The 12,910-nt window shown below is 42.3% G+C and overlaps 1 protein-coding gene across 1 annotated transcript; it reads left to right on the top strand.

Moving 5' to 3' along the window:
• Positions 1-255: 255 nt before the first annotated feature.
• Positions 256-1,942, top strand: LOC110534927 (alpha-2Db adrenergic receptor-like). The gene has a single exon (XM_021619839.2). The coding sequence runs from the start codon at positions 520-522 to the stop codon at positions 1,807-1,809; it is 1,290 nt and encodes a 429-aa protein (XP_021475514.2). The 5' UTR covers positions 256-519; the 3' UTR covers positions 1,810-1,942.
• Positions 1,943-12,910: the final 10,968 nt, after the last annotated feature.

The raw sequence follows: 12,910 nt of genomic DNA, 5'->3' as shown, positions 1-12,910 counted from the left end.
GTCTTTACTTCCATTATTACATTATTCCAAAGTTTAATCATCTGCATAATTCCGCAGTATCTCTCTCTCTCTCGCTCTCCTTCTCTCGATCTTTCACTCTCTCTCTCTCTGGCTCCCTCTCCCTCTCTCTCTGAAATGATACCCCTCTCCACTCCCACACTACACTACTAGGGAACACGGCCAATGCGCATCAACCAGATTAAAGTGGGAACTTCAGGCTGCCATCTGACCCTGGTTTCTTGGAGTGCCGTCGTGCTCAAGGGAACCATGCATTCCAAACATGATTATTTCCTTGCACAAATACAAACTGTAGCGTGGCCAGGAATCGCCGGCAACTTGTGCGCTTGCACTGAAAACAAAACACTGGAAGGATGTTATTTTTCTTGGTCATTTCGTCTGTGATTTCGATTGAACTGTGATGTTTCCATATAATGGGTCATCTGTACAGCGGTTAGATGAAAGATTACTTTGATCAAACTGCGCAATTTGCGATCCTCGCCCTGTCTATCCCTGATTGGAATGCGAGAGGAGAATGGGGAGGAACAGATTTGTCTATCCAGAATGGATATAACCTCAACAACTTTTGCTGCGCCGAACTCATCAGAGGATACGAATTCCACGAGTGCCCCGAGGCCTCTGCCTCACTCCCAGAGCGCGGCCGTCTTCATCGTGCTCATGGTCACTGTTATCATTCTGGTGACGATCGTGGGAAATGTACTGGTTGTGGTGGCCGTTTTTACCAGCCGTGCGCTCCGTGCGCCGCAGAATCTCTTCCTTGTCTCCTTGGCATCGGCAGATATCTTAGTGGCTACCTTGGTCATACCTTTCTCCCTCGCCAACGAGGTCATGGGTTACTGGTACTTTGGGAGCACCTGGTGTGCCTTCTACCTGGCCCTTGACGTCCTCTTCTGCACGTCCTCCATTGTGCACCTCTGCGCCATAAGCCTGGACAGGTACTGGTCTGTAACCAAAGCTGTTAGCTATAACTTGAAGAGGACGCCTAAGCGTATTAAGTGTATGATCACCGTGGTCTGGGTCATATCTGCGGTCATCTCTTTCCCACCGTTGCTTATGCCCAAACACGACGAGCACGAGTGCTTGCTCAACAACGAAACATGGTATATTCTCTCGTCTTGCCTGGTCTCATTTTTCGCCCCTGGACTAATCATGATTCTGGTGTATTGTAAAATATATAGAGTGGCCAAGCAGCGCGCATCGACCGTGTTCGCGGCCAAGAACGGGATGGAGAGACAGCCTTTGGAGTCGGAAACTTGCTTTGTGCCCAGGGGGAAATTTGAGGTGGAGAGCCCCAGCAGCGCCAGTTTAGGTGGCCACCCACGGAAAGGAGAGCTGGACGATATAGACCTGGAAGAGACCTGTGCCCCCGATAGCAAACCCAAGAAATGCCACTTCTCCAAGAGAGGGAAAGTGGAGGGTGCGAACACGTTCACAAAACAGAGTTGCCGCGCGCCATCGGCTTCGAAACGCAACGCACAGCTCTCTCAGGACCAAAGGACGAGACAGATGTCACTGTCAAAGACAAAACTGGCACAGATGCGTGAAAAGCGCTTTACATTTGTCCTTGCAGTGGTGATGGGGGTGTTTGTACTCTGCTGGTTCCCATTCTTTTTTACATACAGTCTGCACGCAATATGCAGAGATAGTTGCCCGATTCCGGATGCTCTCTTCAATCTGTTTTTCTGGATTGGTTACTGTAACAGTTCAGTGAACCCTATAATTTATACAATATTTAATCGCGATTTTCGGAGATCTTTCAAAAAGATCATATGCCAGACTTCACACACATAACGTTTATCCCCCCCCCCCCCCCCCCCTGTGTGTCTCTGTGTCTGTCTGTCTGTCTGTCTGTCTGTCTGTCTGTCTGTGTGAATGAATGAATAAAATAGAGAGAGAGGAAGGAGTGAGTGCCTGCTTACGTTCTGTTGCGTTTAGTATCTGTCAATTGATTAGCCTACTTAGGAGATGTGTAACACTTGTTTGTAGAATACTGCAATACTATTTTTTTAAAATTTAACCTACTTTTTATGTCTTGTAACATGGACTTCAAATTTGAAGAAGTGAGTTTGTAACCTTCAGATGACGTTTCTGTGTACTTAAATGTATCAGGTTGAAAATCCTAATTGGCATATTTGATAACTAAAAGCATATATCGATACCAGTATCTGATCTACATATTAGAGAAGCATGAGTCAGCCTGCACTGCTATGCTTTTAGGTGTTGTTAATTTCGCAGTGTGCTGTTAATAATACATTAAAGGGTGAGAAGGGCTTATCAAGAACCATTTCCAACAGGTCTAATTCGAGGTGAAAAGGAGTTGGAGTACTCAACAAAAAAAGCGAGAGATTTAAATTTTTTATTGCTCACTTTGGATGCAAGCAGGTGACTGACGTTTCGACATCAAGCTAACATCTTCCTCAGAGTGACCTGACCATTGCACTTAGCTCCTATTTATAGCCTAGAGGTCCATTGAGACGGAACAATGTAAAAAATAACAATGGAACATTGCTGCGGGGACTTGCTTCCATTCAGCCACAAAAGCATTAGTGAGGTCGGGCACTGATGTTGCGCGATTAGGCCTGGCTCGCAGTCCGCGTTCCAATTAATCCCAACGGTGTCGATGGGGTTGAGGTCAGGGCTCTGTGCAGTCCAGAGGGAGTTCTTCAACACTGATCTCAACAAACCAGACAATTATTCCTCCTCCACCAAACTTTACAGTTGGCAGTATGCATTCGGGCAGGTAGCCTTCTCCTTGCATCCGCCAAACGCAAAGTTGTCCATTGGACTGCCAGATGGTGAAGCGTGATTTATCGCTCCAAAAACGCATTTCCACAGCTCCAGATCAAGGGCAGCGAGCTGTACACCACTCCAGCCAACGCTTGGCATTGCGCATGGTGATCTTAGGCTTGTGTGCAGATGCTCATTTAATGAAACTCCAGACGTGCAGTTCTCGTTGCTTCCAGGGGCAGTTTGGAACTCACTAGTGAGTGTTGCAACCGAGGAAAGACGATTTTTACGTGCTACGTGGTTCAGCACTCGGCGGTCCTGTTCTGTGCTCTTGTGTGGCCTATCAATTGAGCTGTTGTTGCTCCAAGACGTTTCCTCTTCACAAGAACAGCTCTAGCAGGGCAGACATTTGACGAACTGACTTGTTGGAAAGGTCGCATCGTATGTTGGTACAACGATGAATGTCACTGAGTTCTTCAGTAAGGCCATTTTACTGCCAATGTTTGTTGATGGAGATAGCATGGCTGTGTGCTCGATTTTATACACCTGTCAGCAACGGGTGTGGCTGAAATAGCCAAATCCACTAATTTGAAGCTGTGTCCACATACTTTTCTACACAGTGCATTCGGACGTTATTCAGACCCTTTGACTTTTTCCACATTTTGTTACGGTACAGCCTTATTCTAAAATGTATTTTAAAAAAATATGATCATAAATCTACACACAATACCACATAATGACAAAGCAAAAATAGTTTTTTAGAAATCTTTACAAATGTATTACAAATAAAAAACAGATATACCTTATTTACATAAGTAATCAGACCCTTTGCTATGAGACTCGAAATTGAGGTCAGGTGCATCCTGTTTCTACAACTTGATTGAAGTTCACCTGTGGTAAATTCAATTGATTGGATATGGTTTGGAAAGGCACACACCTCTCTATATAAGTTCCCACAGTTGAAGGGGGAGAAGGGCCTTGGTCAAGGAGGTGGCCAAGAATCCAATGGCCACTCTGACAGAGCTCCAGAGTTCCTCTGTGGAGATGGGAGAACCTTCCAGAAGGACAACCATCTCTGCGGCACTCCACCAATCAGGCCTTTATACTGTAGTACAGTGGCCAGATGTAAGCCACTCCTCAGTAAAAGGCACATGACAGCCTGCTTGGAGTTTGCCAAAATGCACCTAAAGGACTCTTAGACCATGAGAAACAAGATTCTCTGGTCTTTGACCTGAATGCCAAGCGTCATGTCTGGAGGAAACCTGACACCATCACTACGGCGAAGCATGGTGGTGGCAGCATTGTGCTATGGGGATGTTTTTAAGCGGCAGGGACTGGGAGACTAGTCAGGATCGGTGGAAAGATGAACGGCACAAAGTATCCTTGATGACAACCTGCTCCAGAGAGCTCAGGACCTCAGACTGGGGCCAAGGTTCACCTTCCAACAGGACAATGACCCTAAGCACACAGCCAAGACAACGCAGGAGTGGCTTCGGGACAAGTCTCTGACTGTCTTTGAGATGTCCAGTCAGAGCCCGGACTTGAACCAGATCGAACATCTCTGGAGAGACCTGAAAATAGCTGTGCAGCAACACTCCCCATCCAATCTGACAGAGCTTGAGAGGACCTGCAGAGAAGAATGGGAGAAACTCCCCAAATACAGTTGTACCTGGCTTGTAGCGTCCTACCCAAGAAGATTTGAGGCTTTAATCGCTGCTAAAGGTGCTTCAATTTACTTATGTAAACGTGAAATTTCAGTTTATTGTTTTTAATAAATTAGCCCAAAAATTCTACAAACCTGTTTTTTATTTGTCTTTACGCAGTATTGTGTTTAGATTGATTTTAGAATAAGGCTGTAATGTAACAAAATGTTTAAAAAGTCAAGGGGTCTGAATACTTTACAAATGCACTGTATATAGTGTATATAGGCCTAAGGCTGAGACAAAAAGAAGACACAGTTGCTGAATAAATTAAACAGACATTTTGGACTTCTAAACAAGTATTGATTTAGCACAACAGAGAGTTACCGCAAGTCGCAAATAAAATAGGAGCTGCTTTCACTATTCCAGCACCATTTCAACTACAACATTTCAACATTATCTCATGCTTGCTCACTAGCCTAACTTCCTTTCATGGGCAACGATGCGCCAGGCCAGCTAGTTATGATTAGCATACTACATCTAGCTACATGTTGAACTTCCATCCTCTTAGGCCAGGGCACATTGTATTAATTTATGATTGGATCAGAATCACAGTTATAATCATTGGCCAGTACGGAGAATTAAGTAAAACCACAAGTCCAAAACCCTATCTTCATCCATGGCTGTTGGCTAATTTAGGAAAGGGACGATTTTAGCTAGTTAGCTAGCCATCGTAGGACAACGACACAACGAGATGCAGCAATTCAAGTTTTTTTCTGTCAATGATGTTTGGCTTCTGATGTGTTGTGATTGGTCTGAAGCCAAATCCAAACCGGCTTTCCTTTCGTTGAATGCTACAGGCGGCAACAATGTCATGCTCTATTTGACCAGACGGCATCAGATAAATACACTACACATACTGAGACAGAGGGGTGCTGTTTTGTTTACTCGGATGCTTTCTCCGGTGAGATACTGTCATGCCCTGACCTTAGAGATCCTTATTTAATCTCTATGTTTGGTTAGGTCAGGGTGTGACTCGGGTGGGAAAATCTATGTTTTCTATTTCTTTGTTGTTTTTGCCTAGTGTGGTTCCCAATCAGAGGCAGCTGTCTATCGTTGTCTCTGATTGGGGATCATATATAAGTTGTCATTTTCCATTTGGGTTTTGTGGGGTGTTGTTTTCCGTTTAGTATCTGTGCCTGACGGAACTGAGTGATTCTTGACAATAAAGATCATGAACACTTTCCACGCTGCGTTTTGGTCCACTCTTCCTTACGACAACGAGCGTTACAGATACATTCAGCTTCTTACGTATTGAAGGACATTTATGAAATAGAGAGAGACGAAAGATCAATTATTTTGTATGTTTTTTTCTTGGTACATTTTATTGTGAAGCCTGGCTTCCCTTGGCATCCACAAATACACGCCACCGATTAGTCTTTATGTCAACATAATTGTGTTTTGGTGTATTTCTGCTACATTTGAAGACTTTTCTGGTAGATGTTTTCGAAGACACCTTTTCCATCTGTTTGTCCAGAGATCAAAGCTTGTACTTATGCCTAATGTTAAGATGGAAAATGGTTGAGAAATATATCTATGCCTACATTTCCCTTATTTGAGACCCAATTTGATATGCTCCTATGAACTTCATGTTGGTGCTCATGGGTAATTTTCGATGGAAAATGCCCCTTGGCTAAAGCCATATTGGTCCAATATCATATGTTTTGTCACATCTCTTTGCGAACAAAAATCATACCCAATAGTTGATCCACAGCTGCCTATTTACACTCTGTATCAATTGTTTGCAATTGCAAATTGAACCCACGTAGGATATTTACTAGCATTGATTGAGAAAGTTACTTTGCTTCACTTGCAATATTCACAGAGGCAATGTGTCTGACAGTGTTGACCTATAATCTGTTTATTATGAAGCATTCATCCATCCCTTGAAATGTCTCTCTGCATCAAATGACATGAATAAATAAGATGGGCAATGTTATGTCCCTGAACCCCAATGTTTTCACATCTCCTCCATCCATACTCAGACATTCCTGCATTCTCTATTCTCTTTTGAACCAGTCAGCTATTCAGCCACCAAGCCAACTAGCCAGCCAGTCAATAAGCTTCTTACTTCCTGCAATTCAAGGCAGCCGTATAGAGTAAAGCACCACACGATATCAGACAGACAGGAGAGACTGTAACCAGGTGCTTTTTTATGCTCCCAAGGTTTCCATTCTGTCTGAAATAACACAGTAAGATCAAATGCTCTCATCTCATTCAATCTGGGTATATCATCCAATCTGGGTATATCATCCAATCTGGGTACATCAATCACGTTTCTTTTCCTTGTTCATTTTAGACCTGGGACACCAGGTGAGTGCAATTAACTATCACGGTAGAACAGAAAACCAGCAGGCTCCGGAGCTCGTAGTGTAAGGCTTGAATAACCCTGAAGTATGGTTACCAATACCATGTAGCATAAGGTTGAAACATTTCATTTTTAAAACTCATTCTCATGAAACAATTTTAAATAATTACAGTGGTTTGGATATATTCTAAGATTAGCTCTGTTGTGGGTTGTTAATATAATATTTCATAATTCCCATGTCTTTAAATATCAGATAGATATTGTTTCCCAGAATACATTATATCAAACACTGCAGTATTGAAGGGAACAATTTAACATCTCATGACCAAGATAAATACTGTAAAATGGTATGCATATACTATTAGTGATGTGTATTCTTTGCCTTAATAAGTCGAATATCCTTTTGAGAAAATATATATCAAATGAAAAGAGACTTTCATGTTTTATGTCTCAGTTGAATCTCTTTGAATTGCTTTGAATTATAAGTAAGTATATAAATGCAACATGTATCAATTTCAAAGATTTTACTGAGTTACAGTTCATATGAGGAATGAGGAAATCAGTCAATTGAAATAATTTAAGTAGGCCCTAATCTATGGATTTCGCATGACTGGGAATACAGATGGTCACAGATACCTTAAAAAAATGGGCGTCACAATGTGCCTCAGGATCTCGTTACTGTATTTTTGTGAATTCAAATTGCCATCGATAAAATGTAATTGTGTTCATTGTTGTCACACCTACTCCCGCTCCTCCCCTCCGGCATTTGACGTCGCCGGTTTACCAACCACTGGTCCTGGGAACCATCATTAAGCGCACCTGGCTTTCATCACTACGCACACCTGCGCTTCATCATTAAGCACACCTGGACTCCATTACCTTACTAATTACCTCCCCTTTATCCCTTAGGTTCCTTCCCCAGGCACTATTGCTTCTGTTGTTAATGTCTAGACGATACTCCAACGTTGTATCGTGCCATGTTATTTGTTATATTAAACTTACCACCTGCTTCTCGACTCCCAGTGTCTATGTTGCAGTTGTCCGTAGCTTATGCCTGCCCATAGCATAACTCCACCGCCACCATGGGGCACTCTGTTCACAATGTTAACATCCACAAACTGCTCTGCAGTTGTGAGGCCAGTTGGACGAACTGCCAAATTCTCTAAAATGACATTGGAGGTTGGCTTATGGTAGAGAAATTAACATTACATTTTCTGGCAACAGCTCTGGTTGACATTCCAGCATTCCACATGCCAATTGTACACTCTCAAAACTTGAGAAATCTGTGGCAATGTGTTGTGTGACAAAACTGTGCACTAATTTTAAGAGAAATAAGCTTTTTTTTTAGTATGGATAATTTCTGGGATCTTTTATTTCAGCTCATTAAACACGGGACCAACATTTTACATGTTGTGTTTATATTTTTATTCCGTTTAAGTTCTACGTCCTTCAATTCAAATTCAATCTAAATTCTGCTTCCTGTGGGACATACATATACTTCACAACTATCCAACAACTCATTCAGTGCACTCAACTCAGATACAGTAGCTATAACACTGGCACCACAAACTCTTTGAATACTATGCACCATTCGATGAGAGAAAACCTTCAAGCTGTGAATCTCCAGACAGTCCTTCAGTGCACAGGGCCGGATAGTTCCGAGGGGGTTCTACCTGGAAAAACAACATGACCCATACAACCGAGAACAGCCAGATCTGGTCCTGTCTATGTGTTGTTCTCGTACACCAGGGAACGGCTGCTTTTTCTTTTGTCTCAGCACATTCATTTTTAATTGACAGAATGCTCATCACAATGCCAGTGTGTGTTTGTTTGGCTGTTTTTGTGAGTTGAATACCTAAACAGTGAGATAAAGTACAAAGTTAGCCTTTACGCCACAGCATGCTTGATAATTGTGCAGAGACTCTGCACTGTCTTCTGAGGATGGTAAGCTAGCTGTGATCCACGAGCCCACTCCATAACACTCCCACTGAATCACTGCTCCCGCCGCTCTTAATGATAGAAATTCTTCTCTGTTTACCAGGAAGCAGTGGGAGTGGGAGGCTGGCTGCCTGGCTGGGGGCACCAAGCAGGTTCGTCAAATAGACTTTTAGAGGAGAGAATGGGTACACACTGTACTGCACTCTACCTTTTGAAGGTTTTTGCTTGCCGGGAAAATAGACAGCATGAGAGACTGATTTCATCTCCACCACCACCAGAGAGGGTGAAGGTTACACAAACTATGTTTGACTCACCTTTGAAAACATGTATTTTTTTTTTTGGAGAGAAGGCGAGAGATGAGCTGAAGATCAGCTTGTTTCTCTCATTTTATTTTCTGCTATTTGGTATTATTGGCTTATTTTCTTGCAAATACATATAAACACTACGTCTTTGTGCCTGATAAGATTGCACCAGATAGACACATTTTATGGAAAATCCTGCTTACTGTAGGTCCAAGTGACTCATCACTACTCACCAGTATGCCACACATTTGAATTTGGAATCAGAAAATGCTTCTGTATGCTTTATGATAATATACTGTATGGCCCCAACAATAGTGTTACCTAGACTCACACTCCAATGTAGGGCATAATGATTTAGCTGTAATGGTGATTTTTTTTGGGGGGGGGGGGCTGACTGATGCTTAATATTTGTTACATGTAACTAACTGCATGTGACATGTACAGATGTGGGATCTTAATTTGATCCAGTTTTGCTACAGCAGTAAAATAATCCTGCAGAAACAGGAAATGTGAATTATGATGTGGATTATAATTCATGGACATTTGTGTAGGGGTGGATACATTCTTCTAGATGGAGAATCAAGTTAGAAGAATCAAGTCTTAAACCTCAAAAACAATACAAGTTTTAAATGTCCTGCATTGCAGGGAAGTTCTCTTGCAACAGGGTAACATTAATATCCTACATCTGTAGAGGACCATGTTGTATCACTCTGCCCTGCAGGGGGCACAGGGGCACGTGCCCCCTCAGATTTATCCTGTTCAAAAAAATACATATATGAAGTTGTTGTTGTCGTTTCTCTGTAATAGTACTAGCCACCTAGAAATGTTATGAAGTTGGCTTTAGCTAGCCCAGATAGGTTCCAAATCTTCCAACCTCATAACTAGCTACCAATATGCCATTTCAGGCTGTCAAGTTAGAGTATCTAACTTGTCTAACTTGTCTAACTACTGCCAAAACAAAGGAAACATAAAATGTCTTAACAGGGCGTTGGGCCACCAAAAGCCAGAACAGCTTCAATGCACTTTGGGATAGATTCTACAAGTGTTTGGAACTCTATTGGAGGGATGCGACACCATTTTCCCACTAGAAATTCCGTAATTTGGTGTTTTGTTTTTATCTCCCAGAAGTGTTCAATTGGGTTGAGATCTGGTGACTGAGACCACCATGCCATATGGCTTACATTGTTTTCATGCTCATCAAACCATTTAGTGACCACTCGTATCCTGTAGATGGGGGCATCATCATCCTATGGCGGCATAGCTACGGCAGCCAAAATAATGGCCTGGTCAACATTTTTATACATGACCCTAAGCATGATCAAATGTTAATTGCTTAATTAACTCAGGAACCATGTGTGGAAGCACCTGCTTTGTGTATACACTGAGGGTACAAAACAATAAGAACACCTTCCTACTATTGAGTTGCCTTCCTTCTGTAGCTCTTTCTTGCAGCCAATGACCAAAAGCGCCCTCTTTGTCCTCATGGGTGGAATGTTATCCCACAAAAAAAATCATAATTTCATAATTAAACGAAAATCCTGTGTTTCTATGCCAAACAGTTTTGTTATATTTCAGTGTTCTGTGATGCATATAAAGTGTAACATTGGGATACAAAGTCAAAATTGAATACATTTCAACTCTATATCTGGTAGAGTGGTATATGTGTCTTCTTTTTTTAAAAGCACATAACCCTGTGTTGTAGGTGTATAGGTGCATCCCATTATCATGTGTTGTTAAATTATTCCCCAATAAATAATTTTTACATAAATCATATCACGCACTCTGATCTGTGATTTAATTTCAGAGGATCAGCTGACCTTTCAGAAAAGTTCACTTTGGCCCAACCTGACTTCGTAAACACAGAATGGCCTGGCATATCATTGGACTATTAAATCATTAATGAGCCATGTAATGAGAGAGTGTGTGTGTGTGTGTGCACGTAGGAGGGAGGTCAGATGCCATTGTAACAGTGATTGGTTGGCCCATGGCAGGGAAGTGATGTCAGATGGAGGAAGCTAGTGAGACGGAACAGGACAGGACTGTGCAGCCTTCATCCATACGCTGAGCTGCCAGCCTCTGATGTACGTCAGAGATGGCTCAACTTGGGCAAGAAACTGAGTTAAGCCTTCCTACATTTTAGTAATTTAGCAGACACTCTTATCCAGAGTGACTTAGAGTATTGAGTGCATACATTTTCCCATACTGGTCCCTATGGGAATCAAACCCACAACCCTAGCGCTGCAAGCACCTACACACTGAGCTACACGGGACCGCGCCTATGCATGCACACACTGATGTTTAGTAATGTTTGTTAATTTACTTTGTACAGACGAAACAAAACACAATTTTAAAAAATGCTGTCACTGAATAGATCCCATTCCAACCACACCTTCTGTTTTCCTATTCGTCACCCTCTCAAAAACTCAGTGAGTTTATGGGGAGACACTCTGACATTGTACAGTATATTACACTCAGACTGAAAGCAATTTGAAACACAGTCTCTCTGTTGCCTCGAATTCCCTTTTGGCTGTTAGAAAAGAAAGACAGGAAGCTGCAAATGGAGTGTGAATGTAAGCTTGATTTGGTTACTGAAAGCTGTCTACCTCCAGACTGCTATGTGAGATGGCAATGCTGTCGGGAATAGTTTCTACTGGGCACGGGACCCCAGAGAGTGTTGGCTAATCCTGGATTGTTGTCTCACAGTTACCTTTCTTATTTAGCGAATATGCTTGGTTTCGGGGACGCATTGTGCTTCTGAGTCCAATTAGATTGTAATCATTTGTTTATGTCTAAGTGTTTAAAAAAATACAAAAAATACAAAAAAATACAGACTGTTACAACCCTTTGCTCACTCCCTCCTAATTGTCCTCCTTTTCTTCCCTCTATCGAACACTTAGAGAATCAAGAGATGCCCGTGATATAACCAGTCTTAGACACTGTACTTTTGTAAAGGTTACAACTGTCATCTGCACTGTCACCTGTCCTCTCTCTGTGGATGTGACTTCAGGGGCCACCAGGCAGGAAGCCATACATACAAAGATAAATGTGAATCACCAAAAACCCATTTGTTGGAGTAACACAGGTGCACAGTGCCAGTCAAATGTTTGGGCACACTTACTCATTCAAGTTTTTTTTCTTCATTTGTACTATATTCTACATTGTGTAATGATAGTGAAGACATCAAAACTATGAAATGACAAATATCATGTAGGAAACAAAGTGTTAAACAAATCAAAATATATTTTATGTTGGATTCTTCAAAGTAGCCACCCTTGCCTTGATGATAGCTTTGCAAACCCATGAATGAGTAGGTGTGTCCTAACTTTTGACTGGCACTGCATAGAAAACAAACAATCAAAGGGAGCTAGGGATATACCTTAGGGAAGGGGCTTGTGGTGGACAACATTCAAGGTGTCTTTCAACCTCAACAATACAAATCTGCAACCAATCTGCCAAGGAGCACAAAACAAGTAGCGAGCTACCAGCAGAAAGTGTCATGTCTCATCGTGTTAAAGGCATGCCTATCAGTCCCTAGCTGCTCCTCAGACGAGCACATTTACACACCCGTCTGTGGAACCTAGTCGCCCCCCACCGATACATAGTGTCCAGCCGGGTCTAGTATGAAATGACATGCTGTCAGAGTGGAGAGCTGCTGCAGAGGCGTCTGGAGGAACTGAACCTCCCTCTACCACATCTCTTTATACAGACCCAGTTTAGGAGAGGACAACTAAGAGATGCGGTGGCTATTTGGTTAACAGTTCAGCAGTCTTATGTCTTGGGGTTATAAGCTGGGGGAGCCTTTTGGTCCTATAGCAGCAGAAGCATAGGAAGATGTGAATATAAAATATTTAATAACAAATGTTGGTGTACTCAGATTTTAGATGGAACGGGGGGGAGAATATTCAAGATTTTCACTA

This window comes from Oncorhynchus mykiss, chromosome 10 (assembly GCF_013265735.2).
Source record: "Oncorhynchus mykiss isolate Arlee chromosome 10, USDA_OmykA_1.1, whole genome shotgun sequence".
Lineage (NCBI taxonomy): Eukaryota > Metazoa > Chordata > Actinopteri > Salmoniformes > Salmonidae > Oncorhynchus > Oncorhynchus mykiss.
The sequence above is the reverse complement of the archived record's forward strand: the minus strand, read 5'-3'. Positions and strand labels throughout refer to the sequence as shown.